Source organism: Ictalurus furcatus, chromosome 20 (genome assembly GCF_023375685.1).
Source record: "Ictalurus furcatus strain D&B chromosome 20, Billie_1.0, whole genome shotgun sequence".
Lineage (NCBI taxonomy): Eukaryota > Metazoa > Chordata > Actinopteri > Siluriformes > Ictaluridae > Ictalurus > Ictalurus furcatus.
In genome coordinates this window covers 20084235-20098760 of record NC_071274.1, presented here as the reverse complement: position 1 = coordinate 20098760, position 14526 = coordinate 20084235, and the positions used below count along the sequence as shown (strand labels likewise).

The following is a 14526-nucleotide window of genomic DNA, read 5'->3' as shown; positions in this document are numbered from 1 at the left end:
CTACACCATTCAAATCGGCTTCTAGCGACTTCTACAAATAACTGTTGTATGCTTTAGAAGTCAATTAAATGAAATAAACAGTGTTTTTTTTCCTATCCTTTTTTACCCAGATAATCTTTAAAAAAATTTTTTTAAAAAACCCAACATAAATATAATATTTATAAAATCAGGGTTAAACACTTCTTCTTGAGACTTGAGGTGTTTTTGTATCGCTGCCAACATTCCTGTTTGAATCCACTCCTGTGTTGTAGCTTGTGCAATGAAGTGTTAATTATTCCACTATCGAAGACTGGAAGACTGAAGGAACAGCTGGTATATTTATTATACATTTCACCGCGGTTTTACACCAACACTTTTATACCATCCGTGTTGTAAAATAGCACAGATTTTTATAATAGTATAAAAACTGAGTTCCTTAAAAAGCAACTGAGGCAAGTTTTAGAGTCGAAAAGAAAAAAAAAAGTCTGCCTGAAGTATTTGCAGTAGTAATTATTTATTAAAATTATTCATATTATTTTGCATGCAAGAAGCTTAAAAAATATGATAAGATACTGTAGGTTAATATTTTATTTCTTGATATCTTACTCACTTATATTCCATTTGGAAAATAAATGGTCTAGTCTTGTTTCAGTGCCCAGGGTGGCCTCAGATTCCTGCCTCAAGGATCTGAGATGCTTTTCTGCTCACCACGGATATAAAGAGAGGTTTTTTGAGTTACTGTAGGCTTCATGCCAGCTCAGACCAGTCTAGCCTATGACCTCTCATCAGGAAGGCATTTCTGCCCACAGAACACCCGCTCACTGGATGTTTTTGTTGTTCTTGTTGTTGTTGTTTAATGCACTATTACTGTATGTATCAACTCTGTGTATGAAACTCTCTGGAAAAAAAAAAAATAGTCAGCCCGTGTGGCACCAACAGAAAAGTCACTGAGATCCCATTTTTTGTGACGACAACATTCTGATGTTTGATGTGAACATTAACTGAAGCTCTTGACATGTATCTGTAGGATTTGTATAGATTGTGCTGCTGCCATGCTGATTGGTGAATTAGCAGAGGTACAGGTGTTCCTATTAAAGTGGCGTGAGTGGATATAATCTTGACCATTGCCCAATCAAGTAATAATAATAAGCTATGATTAAAATCATAATAGATTTTAATCTTGATCACTGCCCAATAACTTTTTTTTTAAAACACAAAACCAAATATACACAAAATATTTAACCATCTAATGCAGAAATTATTACATTTACATTAAAAAAAATGTTTTTAATGAATTAATTCAAGTGATAAAAATATAATTTTTAAAAAATTGGGGAAAAAAATTATAGCTAGTAAATAGTGTGCAATGATGGAAAGTATCATATAGTCAGAAATAATACAAAATTACGGCATTTTCCAGACTATAAATTGCAGAATTTTTTTTTGTTTTTTTGCCACCTAGTAAGCATGTAAAATCTTCTAGAATGGAAGTACAGTTGTAAAAAATTATGTGCACGGATTAATTCACTCAAAATACATACAAAAATTTGATCCAAACATGTTTTGGGTGAAATATCTTTTTTAATTTTTTCTCTTAAAACATTGTCAAAATTTTTTTAAATAAGGTGCAACATGTCTGAATTGACCAGTTTTTCTTACTTTGAATGTGAAAAAATTAAATATACTATTAGAGAAGCTTAATGTCTTTTTTTATTTATTTATTTTTTTGCTGTGTAGTCCTGTTTCAATTCATGAATGCACATACTACAGTTCCGTTATCGTATGTTGTTGCCATATGGCAACAATTACATTTTACCGTTTAACAGAACGCTCAAAATATATAAACGTGTTTAAATGACCAACAAAAATGGTAACTTATCTCATCTAGTGTTTAATTTGACCCCCTTTAAGTAGTTTTGCCTCAATATTGAAAAATTGATCACATTTTGAGAGCCTTCCGATGATGACCTTCACCATGCCACGCAGAAAAGGAAGAGGAAACAGCGCTTCCTCATCATGTGACCTGGCTTTTATTTGTTATGTCAAAGTTAAAGCCCCCTTTTCCCAGTCACATAGGAAAATAGTAGCTTTGTATAATTTCCTCTCAAAAAATTAAGATAGATGAATTGGTGCCATACGGCAACACCATACAGTGTACAGTAATCGGTTAAAAAAAAACATTTTCTTACTAATTTTCTTAACATTGATTTAGTACGTCTTGGCAATAAAAAAAAAAAAAAAAAAAAAAAACGCTTTCTTTAAGCACATGTTTGAAATAGATAGATTTGATTGATGACTAACATTTTACTAACATTTTACTGATTAACTTTTACTAGCAGTTTTACAGAAATCCAGATGTACACATACAGTAGATCTCAAATAGTCAAGCCAGAGGCCAGGCGTGAGGAGGAAAAACTCCCTGAGACGACACGAGGACGAAACCTCAAGAGGAACCAGGACTCAAACAGAGACCCGTTTTCTTCTGAGTCACGCCAGATTATAAATGATTACTTTTCTACAAATGTATAACGGAAAGTCAAACAGTACTAAGTGTGTCAAAAAGATTTTCAGTATGCCTATGTTCTGAATAAGAGTCCTGAGATGAGTAGACGATTAAATCAGATCCGATTCATTACGAGAACAACATGATCGCAGTCTGCATTTGGTTTTTGTTTTGTTTTGTTTTGCAGCCCCCTTTATCCAGAGTGACTCCTGTGATAGCGCCTGGTACATTGAAAGGTTCACGTTGCTTGTTAGAAAATAAATAGTCCCCTCATCTTCCTCCTTGTAAAGTCATTAGAATTCATACAACAAAGCGACTTGGCACGGTGCCTCCTATTAAAATGATATGAAATGCACCAGGTGCCTGATCATTTCTTTTCCAGCAGAAGGTCACTCTTTGGCATTACCCCTCCTGATTTTTAATACAATAATAAAATATTACAGGCCATAATCTGAACGAAGAGTGGTTTAGATGAGCTGCGTTACATGCGAAGGTGTGTATGTTTGTGTATGTAGGTCTCAACTGATAACGAATTTAATGTGAACTTCCTACGACTAAAAAGTAAAGAACGGATCAAATTATAGCACTCTTGAATTCTCGATTCTGCTGGTCAGGTCTAGATCTAATACGTTATCGTTTCTATAGTAACAAATTGTACATTAACAAGGACAAGCCTAATAGAATTGTAAAAAGTGCAGGATTGTGTAGAAGTTCCACAATGTTAAATGTTACTATAAATGCATAAAAATGACGTCATTCTATAATGAATTTTTTTTTGGAAATGCCATTTTTAGCAAATTGTTGCGGCGTAAGAGGAATAAAACACTTTGTGATTTGCTGTTACAGGAAAAGAATCCACTTTCGGGTGGTAACACACGGGAACACACTGCTGTTGATTATTTCCCTGTAACAGCACAACACCATTCATTTTATCTTTCATTCACATTAGAACTATTCACTGTATAATACACTTTTAATGGACTATATGCTCTTGTTTTTCAATATGCTCGTCTTTTACTGCTCATCCTTGCATTTCTGTGTGATAAATATAAGGGTGTACATATTTCTACAGCAATGAATAAAGCCAAGGCTAATTTAACATGTGATTACTGAAGACTTGCGTAAAAAGAAACAAAACAGAAAGTAAATAAAGACAGAAGTAGCCCGAAAGAATGGAGGACAACGAGTACGGAGGCCAGAGAAGGCTGATGAGACGCAGTCGGGTAGAAAACAACAGCTGTTTCGCTCCTGGCTACAAACCTGAGGAACACGTTTGCCAGGGAGGTACGGAGACAGAGAAGGAGGATATCTTTCAACAAAGTAGGAAACAGATGTGGTGTGTTGGTTTATCCACTCTCCACCCTCCTACACTGTTCCCTGACTATTTATAGAATATGTTGAGATAAGTTCTGCCACCTTGGGAACATAAGACATGCAGTAGCCTAGATAATAACCAAAAGGTGGTGACCCTATAAGAAATGATCATCTTTACTGTGACATCATCGTCTAAAAGTGTGAAAGTTTGAAAAGTGTGAAACTCTTCGCTTAAGAAGAAAGAGGGTTGCCTTTTTGTTTTATTGTAGTAACACACCATATATATATATATATATATATATATATATATATATATATATATATATATATATATATATATATATATATATATATATATATATATATATATATATATATATATATATATATATATATATATATATATATATATATATATATATACTGCATGCAAATTTAGAGATGATACAGGTCAAACATATGTACCAGACAAGAACAACTGCAGTACTATGTAATAAATTACATATAGTAATAATAATGTAATAAATGCAACAATAGCTTCTTGTACTACTGACAAGATTAGATTTATTTTATCCTAAGCTGACTATAGACAACATGGTTTTTCTCAAGATGACATATTTTTGTATGGAATTTCTAATTTCTAATAAAGACCAATGATGTACATTTTGTCATAGGCCAGAAACTTGACTGAATACACTATGTTGTAAGAACAGATAAGATTAAGTTAGAGGACTTAGCAAAACCATACATACCAGGATGGCCGAGTGGTTAAGGCGTTGGCCTTAAGATCCAATGGATGAATGTCCTCGTGGGTTCGAATCCCATTCCTGGTAAGAACTTTAGCTGAATTCTGGTGTGACTGGAAAATTCTTGCAGCCTACAGCAAATCCAAACAAGTGAGAGCCATTCCTTGAAAGAAGCCATAATACAGTGTTAATGTAAAACAGTAGGAACTCTGGAATCACTGTGATTCTGACCAGGAGTCAAAAGGTACTGAGTTTGCTCGGAAGTTGCTCTTCAACCGGAAGCATGCACACCTGCTTTTTCCATGTTGAACGCTGTTGGTTGGTTGCCGCAAACATCAGGCTTTTATGTGCACACGCACACTGAGTAAACCTCGATATAGAGTTAAAACCTGGGTTGACTGAGAAAGTTGATAACCAGTGTCATGAAACCTGTTCATCTTAATTAACCTGTGTTGGATTTGTTTGGTTTTGGCAACTCAAAACTTACTCTGCAACTCTGGATGAATATCCTCACGGGTTTGACCCCCATTCCTTTGAAGAGTTTTAGCTGAGTTCTGATGTACATGGAAAATTCCTAATGGAAACCCTCAGGAATTGCATTGAAACCATTAAGCAAATTCAAACAAGTGACAACTATTCATTGACGGAAGCCCTCAGAGAACTTCCTAATGTGGTAGCGTAGCTACTGTAAAGCAGTAGCTCTGTAAGCACAGTCATCCTGACCAGGATGCAGTAGTTCCTGTTGACAAATGCTTGAACAGTAAGACTCATTCTGCAGAAAGTCTTCTATAAGTAATGCTGATGGAGCAGTACAGCAGGATGGCTGAGTGGATAAGATGTTGGTTCATGATTCAATGGATGAATATTCATGTAGGTTTGAACCCCACTCCTGGTAGCACCTAAATTTTCACATAGTTCTGCTGCATGTTCAACTAATCAGAAATGAAATGGAAAACCCTCCTAAGGATCCTTACTTAAAGCAAACCATAATGGATGGTCCACAGGGTTCTAGTGATGGTGTGTCATCTAAAAATCACAGTTTTAGGACATCGCAATCAGTAACCTCAGAATAGTTACTGTAAGTGGTAAAGATGTTGGATGTAAGCTCCAACAGGTAAATATCTGTGTAGGTCCAACCCTATTCCTGTTACAATGCTGAGATTCAGCTTGCAAAACTGAATCTTTCTCATTTGTAAGTCACTTTGGATAAAAGCGTCTGCTAAGTGAATAAATGTAAATGTAAATGTAAATGCAAAACTGGTGGCTAGGTTCCGTCCTGTCATGCATTTAAAGTACAATGGACAATAAATTACACTTTGCACCCAAGATTTAAAAAAATCCAGATCTGTAATTAATGATGATAATGAACTCATAATATTTAGCTGTATCCTTTCTCAATGGTGAATCACTTTGGATTAAGTGTGTCTATTAAAATCCGCTTTTCCTACACAGGGGAGCCTGGAGTCTATCCCAGGGAAATCAGGGCACAAGGCAGGGGACACCCTGGACAGCGTGCCAACCTATCACAGGAAACAATTGCACACAGTACAGACAATTTTGTAAATTCCAATCAGCATGTCTTTGGACTGGGGGGTGAGACTGGAGTACCCCCGAAGCATGGGGGAAACACACGGAGGTGGGATTTGATCCCTCAAGCCCAGAGATGTTAACCACTAAGCCACCATGCCCCATGTCCAGTAAATGTATTAAAATTATATTCAAAGTAATACACTATACTTTCACTTTTGTTGTTTTAAAACACGCACGAGATTTTAACGAAATGACAAAGCTCTTGGTTTGAGTATGTTACATTGAGCCACGGTTCTCAAAGTGGAGTCTGAGCAGCCCCATGGGACTGCATAGATTGAGGGTCGGCTATTTAAAAGGAAATTCTACATTGGTAACTAAGTACCAACAAAAGTACCGCATTTAATATACTGTATTTAAGGAATAAAACATTCGTGGGCATGCTGTTATAGGAAAATAATCAATGATGTAGTGGTGTTGTGAAACAGTTACTGTTACGAACCCGAAGTTGATTCTTTTTCAATAACAGCATATTCGGACATGTTTTATTAATCTTATAAGACAGCAATTTGCCAACCATGACATATTTACATTTTATTAACATCATTATAATAATTGTATACATTATCATTTTATATGTTTGTAGTTAGAGGAAAGTTAGGTCCTGTTCTCACTTATGTTATAGCAGCTATAAACAGTCGTTCCTGCTGATAATGAATGTAAATGCCTTATTTAAAAAAAAAAAAAATTGTTTGTAAACTGATTTTAAGGCTGAGCCGATGATAAGATTTATGATACGATCATTAGGTTTCTTTTCAAAATAAATAACACTTTTTTTTCATTTCAAGTCTGAGGTAGCAGTTAATAAAACGCACATTTGATCTAGTTGTGAATTTACATTGAAGTTACATTTGCACTTTTTTTTTTTTTTTTTAATTCCTATTGTTTTACATATCTGTGTTGTTTTTTGATTATTTTTTTCACACTAAACCGAGGGTATTCTCATTAGGACTTTCATCCACTGCATATTTAATCATAATGCCAGATGTCCATTGACATGAGCCACACGTTTTTTTGTGCTCAGGCCACTTTCACATGCAATACAGTGCTGGTAAAATAGTCGTCATGTATTGGAAACGGCTCAGCATGGACTTGCTCTAAACCCGAGCAACCACAGTGGCTCCAAATGTTTCAGACCACTGCTGCCATCTACTGCATAACAATAGCCGATGTTAACTGTGTAGTAATGCATTAAGATTCATTATTCAGAATTCAGAATGTCTATCATTGGTGGCATAATCAGTTTCTCTTTCATCATCATTCTTCTCTGGTTGACTCTCAGATCCATTGTCTGTGGTTTCACTATGATGTATATGAGCATGTGCTTAACTCTAGTAGCTGTTTCCTTTAAATTGAGCCTATATGAGGAAATCACAATTTCTCACATTTACCGCACAGTCTATATATATAATTTCTATCAATCTACTATGATCTATCTTCTATCATATATAAATAATATCATCAAATTTAGCCTTGTGTACTGTAATACATCAAATATAAGATTCTTCATGTTATTAAATGTTTTTTTACTCAGTTCAAGATTTACATTTTACATTTATTCAATTAGCAGACGCTTTTATCCAAAGCGACTTACAAACGAGGAAATACAGGCATTTACATTTTCTTTTATTCTATTGTCAGATCATTTTGCTTCTTTCTAGAAATTAATGTTTGAAATGAGAAAAAGAATATCTGACAAAAGAACATTAATTTCAAGCTTGATTTTTTATTTTTTTTAAAAAAAGTGTAATCCCCATTATAATGATACGGTATCAGGATTATGACAGTATGATGAGGTCCCCAACATACGACAAAAGCCATGATTATGAGCAACACGAGTCAGTCTTAAATGCTTTTACTCAGCTCAAGATTGACAATTTTTTAAAAATTCTATTATTAGATCATTTCGCTTCTTTCTAGAAACGAATGTTTCAAATGAGAACTTGGAAAAATATCTGCCAATAGAACAGAAATTTATCATTCATTTCAAGCTTGACTTGATTTTTTTAAAGTGTAAAAAAAAAAAAAAAAAGTTTAATCGTATATTTGGTTTATTAGAAGGAACACAGAAACCTTGATGGAAAGCACTAGGCCAATTAATATTAACAACAACAAGAGGATGCCAATATAACAAGAGGATGCCAATTTTTTTTCAGCAGGAAGTCCACAGGCTTACTGAAACCACAAAACGATTTAGGTTTGAGAAGCTAAAGTTGCTGCTCTGATTATTTGCAGTAGTTTGTTTCTAAGAGACTAAGATACCTGGGATCATGCAAATATAGAAGCTGAAAATAAGCTCGAACTGATTTAAAAACAACAACAACAACAACAACAACAGAAATTCATCTCTCCAATGGTTTTTCCAATTCGACATTGCTGGACGACCAAGATGTGGACATAGCAAGCGGTTCACCAATTGAAATGCATATCAGATGTCAAATGGGTCTAGAAATTCCCAGATATGTCGTTTTGAACCACGGTGTAAGGCTGAGGTACGACAAAAGTAAAGCACGTCATGTAGCAGGTGGCAAAAAAGCTCAAGATCAAGCTTGTGGTTCAGTGATGTGGTGAATCACTATATCATGGTGAATAATAAGCTAACTCTAGGAGCTTCGAGATCTTATTTGAAATGAAAATGTCTCAAAGTGGCAGGGATGTCAACCTGAGATGCAAGAGATTTGGCTTAGTTGATGAAAAAGTTTTTTTTTTTTTTTTTTTTTTTTTTTTTTTTCTGAGGCTGATCAGCTTTAATTGGCTTAATATGAGCGGAATATGGATAGTCACAGTTAGAGTCTAAACTCTTCTATGATTTATATATCTGTCTACACCTGCAGTCTTAAGACATCTATAAGAAAGAAAAGTGCTTTTTAATGAGTTGACAGCTGATCAGAGCCGCCAGCTCCATCTAATTTAATCAGGCATCTTGCTGAAACCAACAGATATAGCAGTTCATCACTTTATTGTTTGTTTGGTAACCATTGTACCATAAAAAATATAGAACACATATTTAGAAAACTCAAAATTGCAAGCATTTATACAGGCATTGAGGTGAATGTTGCAGAGAGAAGACAAGAGCCTGCTGTACTGTACTGTACTGTCTAGTATAATCCAAAGAACAACAGGAAAGATCTATACAATCTACTGCAACAACAACAAAAGAAAGAAATTTATTTTGTTGAAAGGTGCTTAAAAATTCCCTGAATAAAAGGCAAATATTTATACCAACGCACTCTTGAGTGCTCCATTCCAATTGGTCCGAAGATGTTGGTTAATGATCATAGTTCCGGTTGCAAGGTTTATATCGCTGCTCATTGTAATATGTTAGCGTTTTTATAGTAACAGCGAATTCACAGACACTTGTGTGGCGGATTCTACACATAATCCAAAACAGATTAAAAACCGCTACACTGTAAACCCGGATAAGTTCATTTAACTCGAAAAATTTGAGGGAACTAATTACCTCAAAATTTTTAAGTTGATAAACCAATTTCTTTCAGACCAAATATACTTAAATAGAGTTAACCGAGTTAAACTTTTGTTATATTTAAGTGTATTCGGCTTAAAGAAAACTATCAACTTAAAAATGTTGAGGTAATTAGTACATGTTTAACAAAGAAAAATGTACAGTTGCTGAAATGATGAGGTTTTCTGTAACTGGAAGGAGTCTCCAGCAGTCAGTAAGTTTTGCACCTTGGGAAAGTCTTCAGTTTGCACTTGCACTGAAAACCTGTGGGATTTTTTTTATCACTTTAAATGGGGGGTCGGATAGGGGGGACAGACTGTGGTTTAAAAATGTTTTTAGCTTCAATTATGTAAGTGATAAGAGGAATGAACTTGTTTTACTGATGATCCTTAAATGTAACCATAACATGATAAAAGTACAAGGTACAATTGCACTTGTTGGCAAATTGCTGTGGTATTTTCTTATAAACAGTACACGCGATTGTATTTTATTTCCTACTTATTTAAAATGCAACGTCTACATTATATAAGCTGATATATCTAATAGTGCAAAGAATTTTTTTTTTTGCTTGCGTAAGAGATAAAAAAGATGACTAATACTAAAACTGTTACACATAAGTCAACGTGCCTCTCGACTCTGTGCTCATTTCTGTAAAAGTTTCATATTTGCCAACTGACAAATGTGCAATAGTTCCCTGTGATGAACTGAATGTATGTAGAATTTTTTTCTGTTATTTACAGTATTATTACACCAGGGTTTTTTTTTCTGTTATTTACAGTATTATTACACCAGGGGTTTTTTTTCTGTTATTTACAGTATTATTACACCCCCAAAAAAGAGAGAATAAAACATAAAATGAGTTCAACAAAAGAAAAGTGAAACACAAGTACACGGTGAGAAAATAAGGGTAAATCCCGTACTCTGCATAATTTTTTTGGTTTGTTCCTTTATAAAGAAAAACCATTAACCATCCAAAGGACTCTTTAAGTCTAAGAGTGCAGTTAGCACAAAAAAAATAGATTATAAATATGTTAATGCAAAACAGACTGAGGATAAAAAAAAAAATAAGGAAAATATAATATAGTATATTACATTAGAAATAGTATATTAATAATAATAATATACTAGATAATAGAATATTACAGTATGAAATTTCATTTTGAAGTTAAATGTTTCCATGTTAACCGTGCCCTCTCTCTCTCTCTCTCTCTCTCTCTCTCTCTCTCTCTCTATGTGTAATATTTTCATGATAGGAATCACTCACATAAAAAAGGAGAAATGTACCAGTTTTGAGTCTCCATCACCGAGTTCATCGTCATTTGTCAAAGTGATTTGAGTTCTGTTAAGTTTTGTGGAATTGCCACGCTGTGGTGTTGGTGAAAGTTGAAGTGACTCCGGTCAGAAGATCTGTATGACAGTTCAGCGCTCCTGTGTTGAGGCTGGCAGAACAGAAGTTTGGACAGGATTTTTCTGGACTTTTCTCTGATCAGAAACAGCAGTGGATTGATGCAGCAGTGGAAATAGGCAAGGATACGGCAGGCGACATATATTTGGTTGAATTGATTTCTCTTTTTGCAATCCCCACTATCACTATACGGTACCAGGAGTATGATGACATGATAAGGTCCCCAACATATGACAAAAGCCATGATTATGAGCAACACGACCAGCAATGTCTTATACCTTCTCCGCCCCGAGCTCGACATGAGCGTGTGCAGGATAAAACTGTAGCACAGGACGATGATCACCAGCGGAATGATGAAGAGCATGACAAACTGTGTGTAGTATCCCACCTGGTCATCATGAGAATGCACATTGCCACAGGTGAAGGTGTTAGTCACGTTTCGAACCTCGGAGGACAGGGCGTCTTTCAGAGACGCTCCTACGCTGATGATCCACGACCCTGCGAAAGCTGCCCTTGCACAGTTGAGCCTTCTTCTGTGAGTGAGCCACTGGCTGCGCACAACAACAACAAAGAAGCAATCGACCGTCATGGCCGTCAGTAGAATGAGGCTTCCATATATTCCGACAAAATAGGCCCCGGTTAGGATCTTACACGCAGTATCTCCAAAGATCCACTCGTTTAGTTGATCAACAGCCCAGAAAGGAAGCGTCAGCGTGAACAACAGGTCAAAAACCGCCAAGCAGAGTAGAAAAAGCATGGTGATCCTTTTGAGATCTTCGAAGCGGGCCAGAGCATAGAGGAGCATGCCATTCCCGAGGAAGCTGAGGCAACAGATGACGATGAAACTTATTCCCGTGATTCGATCGTATTCCTCCAAATGACACTGTGTGACCAGGTCTCCATAGTAATATTCATACGAGTCATTCAGATTGTCACTCAGGTTCATTTCTTCCGTTCTTGTGTAGGTCAGGGGTGTTGTTGAGTTAAGAGAAAACATTTTTTAAAAAACAGATCCACACATAGATGTCCAGCTTGAAGTCGGAAAGTTTCAAATGTCTAAAAATAAAACAGAAGAGAGGTTTTGGCTGAGAGTTCTTCCTCTTTTTTTTCTTTTTTTTTTCTTCTTCTCTCTCCACTGTTTGGAAGTGAGTTTACTTAGTCACGTCAGACAGAAAGATGCTGTGTCTCAGGCTGAAACTAACACTTTTGTAAGCAGCATGAACTTTTTCACAGAGGACTCACATGTTTACAGACCACAGAGTCTCTGACATGATCGGCAGGCGGAGCGAGACTGGAATAGATAAACGATGATGTTTTAAGCATCAGCATTATGGGAACTTGATATGGTCCAACATGATACGACAAATCAAAACTCACATGGCCAACATTACTGACACTGTCCTACTTTCCCCTTCCTGAGCTTGGCAAAAGAAACAAGCTGAGAATAACACACTTCTGTAAAAATTCTGAACAATTCTCCATTTCATCGCAAACTCCATCTGAAGTTATGGCGCATGTTGTAGAGATGCTGGAATAAATGTTATTCTTATGATCAATTTCAGTTTATAAGTGGATATAGTGATCTAATCAAGGCAGTAAAATGGAGTTTGTGTTCCAACTCTGAAGTTGACTGTATTCCAATAACAGCTTTTATTCCTTTTATATCACAGCAATTTGGCAATAATTACAATCATTTTGATTAACTGAAGAACAATACTGTACATTTTATCCCTTTATAGTTACCTTAAATGTTGTCAAACTAACTGTTACAAAATAGTGACATGGGAAAAAAAATGCTAAATAAACGTCTCCGCACAGAAAACCTCATCGTATCAAAGATGACACACACTTTTAATCCATTCATGTGGAGAGTTCACCAAACAAATGACCCTTTGTAAGTTGTTATTATGGAAATGCTAACATATCTGGGTTTCCCCCTAGGTTTTCAGAGGACTTACGTGCTGTCTGGGTTCTGGGTTCTGGCGGGGGCGGGGGTCTGGGGTTTGGTGGTTGATGGGGTGGTTTGAAATGATTCGAAAGAAATTTGAAGATTTAAGTGAATATTTTTCGACCATTATCTTCACCATATTTGTGAAACCAATCATGCAACACTTATTATATTTATAGTCCAAAGTCTATTCATTTCACCAAATAACATGTTTGAGATTTAATTAAATATATATATATATATATATATATATATATATATATATATGTGTGTGCGTGTGTGTGTGTGTGTGTGTGTGTGGATTACCTTAACTTGTACACATAGGAAGAATAAACATGTTGAAATACATATGCATTTTTTTTTTTTTAATTTAATGCAAGCAAAGGACATAAAGGAGGCAGACAGAGAATTTCTTGATTTATTTATTTAAAAAAAAAAAATCTGTCAGGGACAGTCGTGAGAAATTCCGCACAACCTGCAAGTGTTTGGAGAAGAAGGCTATCAAAGGATGTGTTCACACATAAGGTCTTTTTTCATCCTTATTATAGTAGACCATGCTTCCAAAAACGCCCTGAGCTTCTTTTGGGACGCTTTCAACTGCATTTTGTAAGAATGTTTTTTGTTTTTTTGTTTTTTTAAATATGAGAATAAAAGCTTTTGTACTTTGGAATCAGGGGCTAATATGACTAAAGTAATCCCAGCAACCATTGAACAAAAGGTCAATCAGTGTCTAATTTTGATTGGTAACAGGTACTGGGTGCTATATGTGCTATATGTTTCATTTTTACAGACAAGCATGAAATGACTCATTATTTCCTGTTCTAGCTCTGAAACCACTTTTTGCTGCATCTGCGCAGTTCATTTTAAAGCTGGTGCATAATGTTATCTACAACACTGATCTTAATATTATATCTATAGTAATATTCCACTATCTATAGTGGAACCGCGACACGAAAAGAAGAAGAAGAAGAATGTATAGATAAATACAAAGCCATACCTAAATATATACAGTCATGAGAAAAAGAAAATACACCCCCCTTCAATTATGTGTTTTTATTTATCAAGGTATAAAGAACAATTGGTTCCTCGCGAACTTCTATATATAAACAAATAACCTCAGGTGACAACAACAACAACAACAACAACAAAAAACACAATAGTTGCACAATATATAGAAGACAATATGTACTATTTTTTTCTCCCAGAACGTTAACCAACATTCAGAAACCAGTTGTACACCCTAGAATTTAGTAACATGCAGACCGACCTTTAGTTTAATAGTCTCTCACATTGTTTTGGAGAATTTTTGCCCCACTCTTCTTTACAACATGGCTTCAGTTCATTGATGTTTGAGGGCAATGCTTTATACACAACTCTCTTAAGATCCTGCAACAGCATCTCAATGGCGTTGAGGTCTGGACTTTGACTTGGCCATTCCAACACCTTGATTTCTTTCTTCTTTAGCCATTCTGATGTCAGTGTTCTGGTGTGCTTGGGATCATTGTCCAGTTGCATGACCCAATTTCAGCCCAGCTGAAACTGCTGGACAGATGGCCTGAAATTAGTCTCAAGAATATTCTG

At 35.5% G+C, this 14526-nt stretch overlaps 1 protein-coding gene and 1 non-coding gene across 2 annotated transcripts; one reads left to right on the top strand and one right to left on the bottom strand.

Annotated features, from left to right (window-relative positions):
- The first annotated feature begins 4546 nt into the window (after positions 1-4546).
- Positions 4547-4629, top strand: trnal-uaa (transfer RNA leucine (anticodon UAA)). Its single transcript has one exon. It is a non-coding gene; the product is annotated as a tRNA-Leu (tRNA).
- Positions 4630-10336: 5707 nt separating this feature from the next.
- On the bottom strand, positions 10337-12028 carry xcr1b.2 (chemokine (C motif) receptor 1b, duplicate 2). Its single transcript, XM_053652246.1, has one exon. It carries the CDS (start codon positions 11992-11994, stop codon positions 10915-10917), a length of 1080 nt encoding a protein of 359 aa, XP_053508221.1. The 5' UTR covers positions 11995-12028; the 3' UTR covers positions 10337-10914.
- Between the last annotated feature and the right edge of the window lie 2498 nt (positions 12029-14526).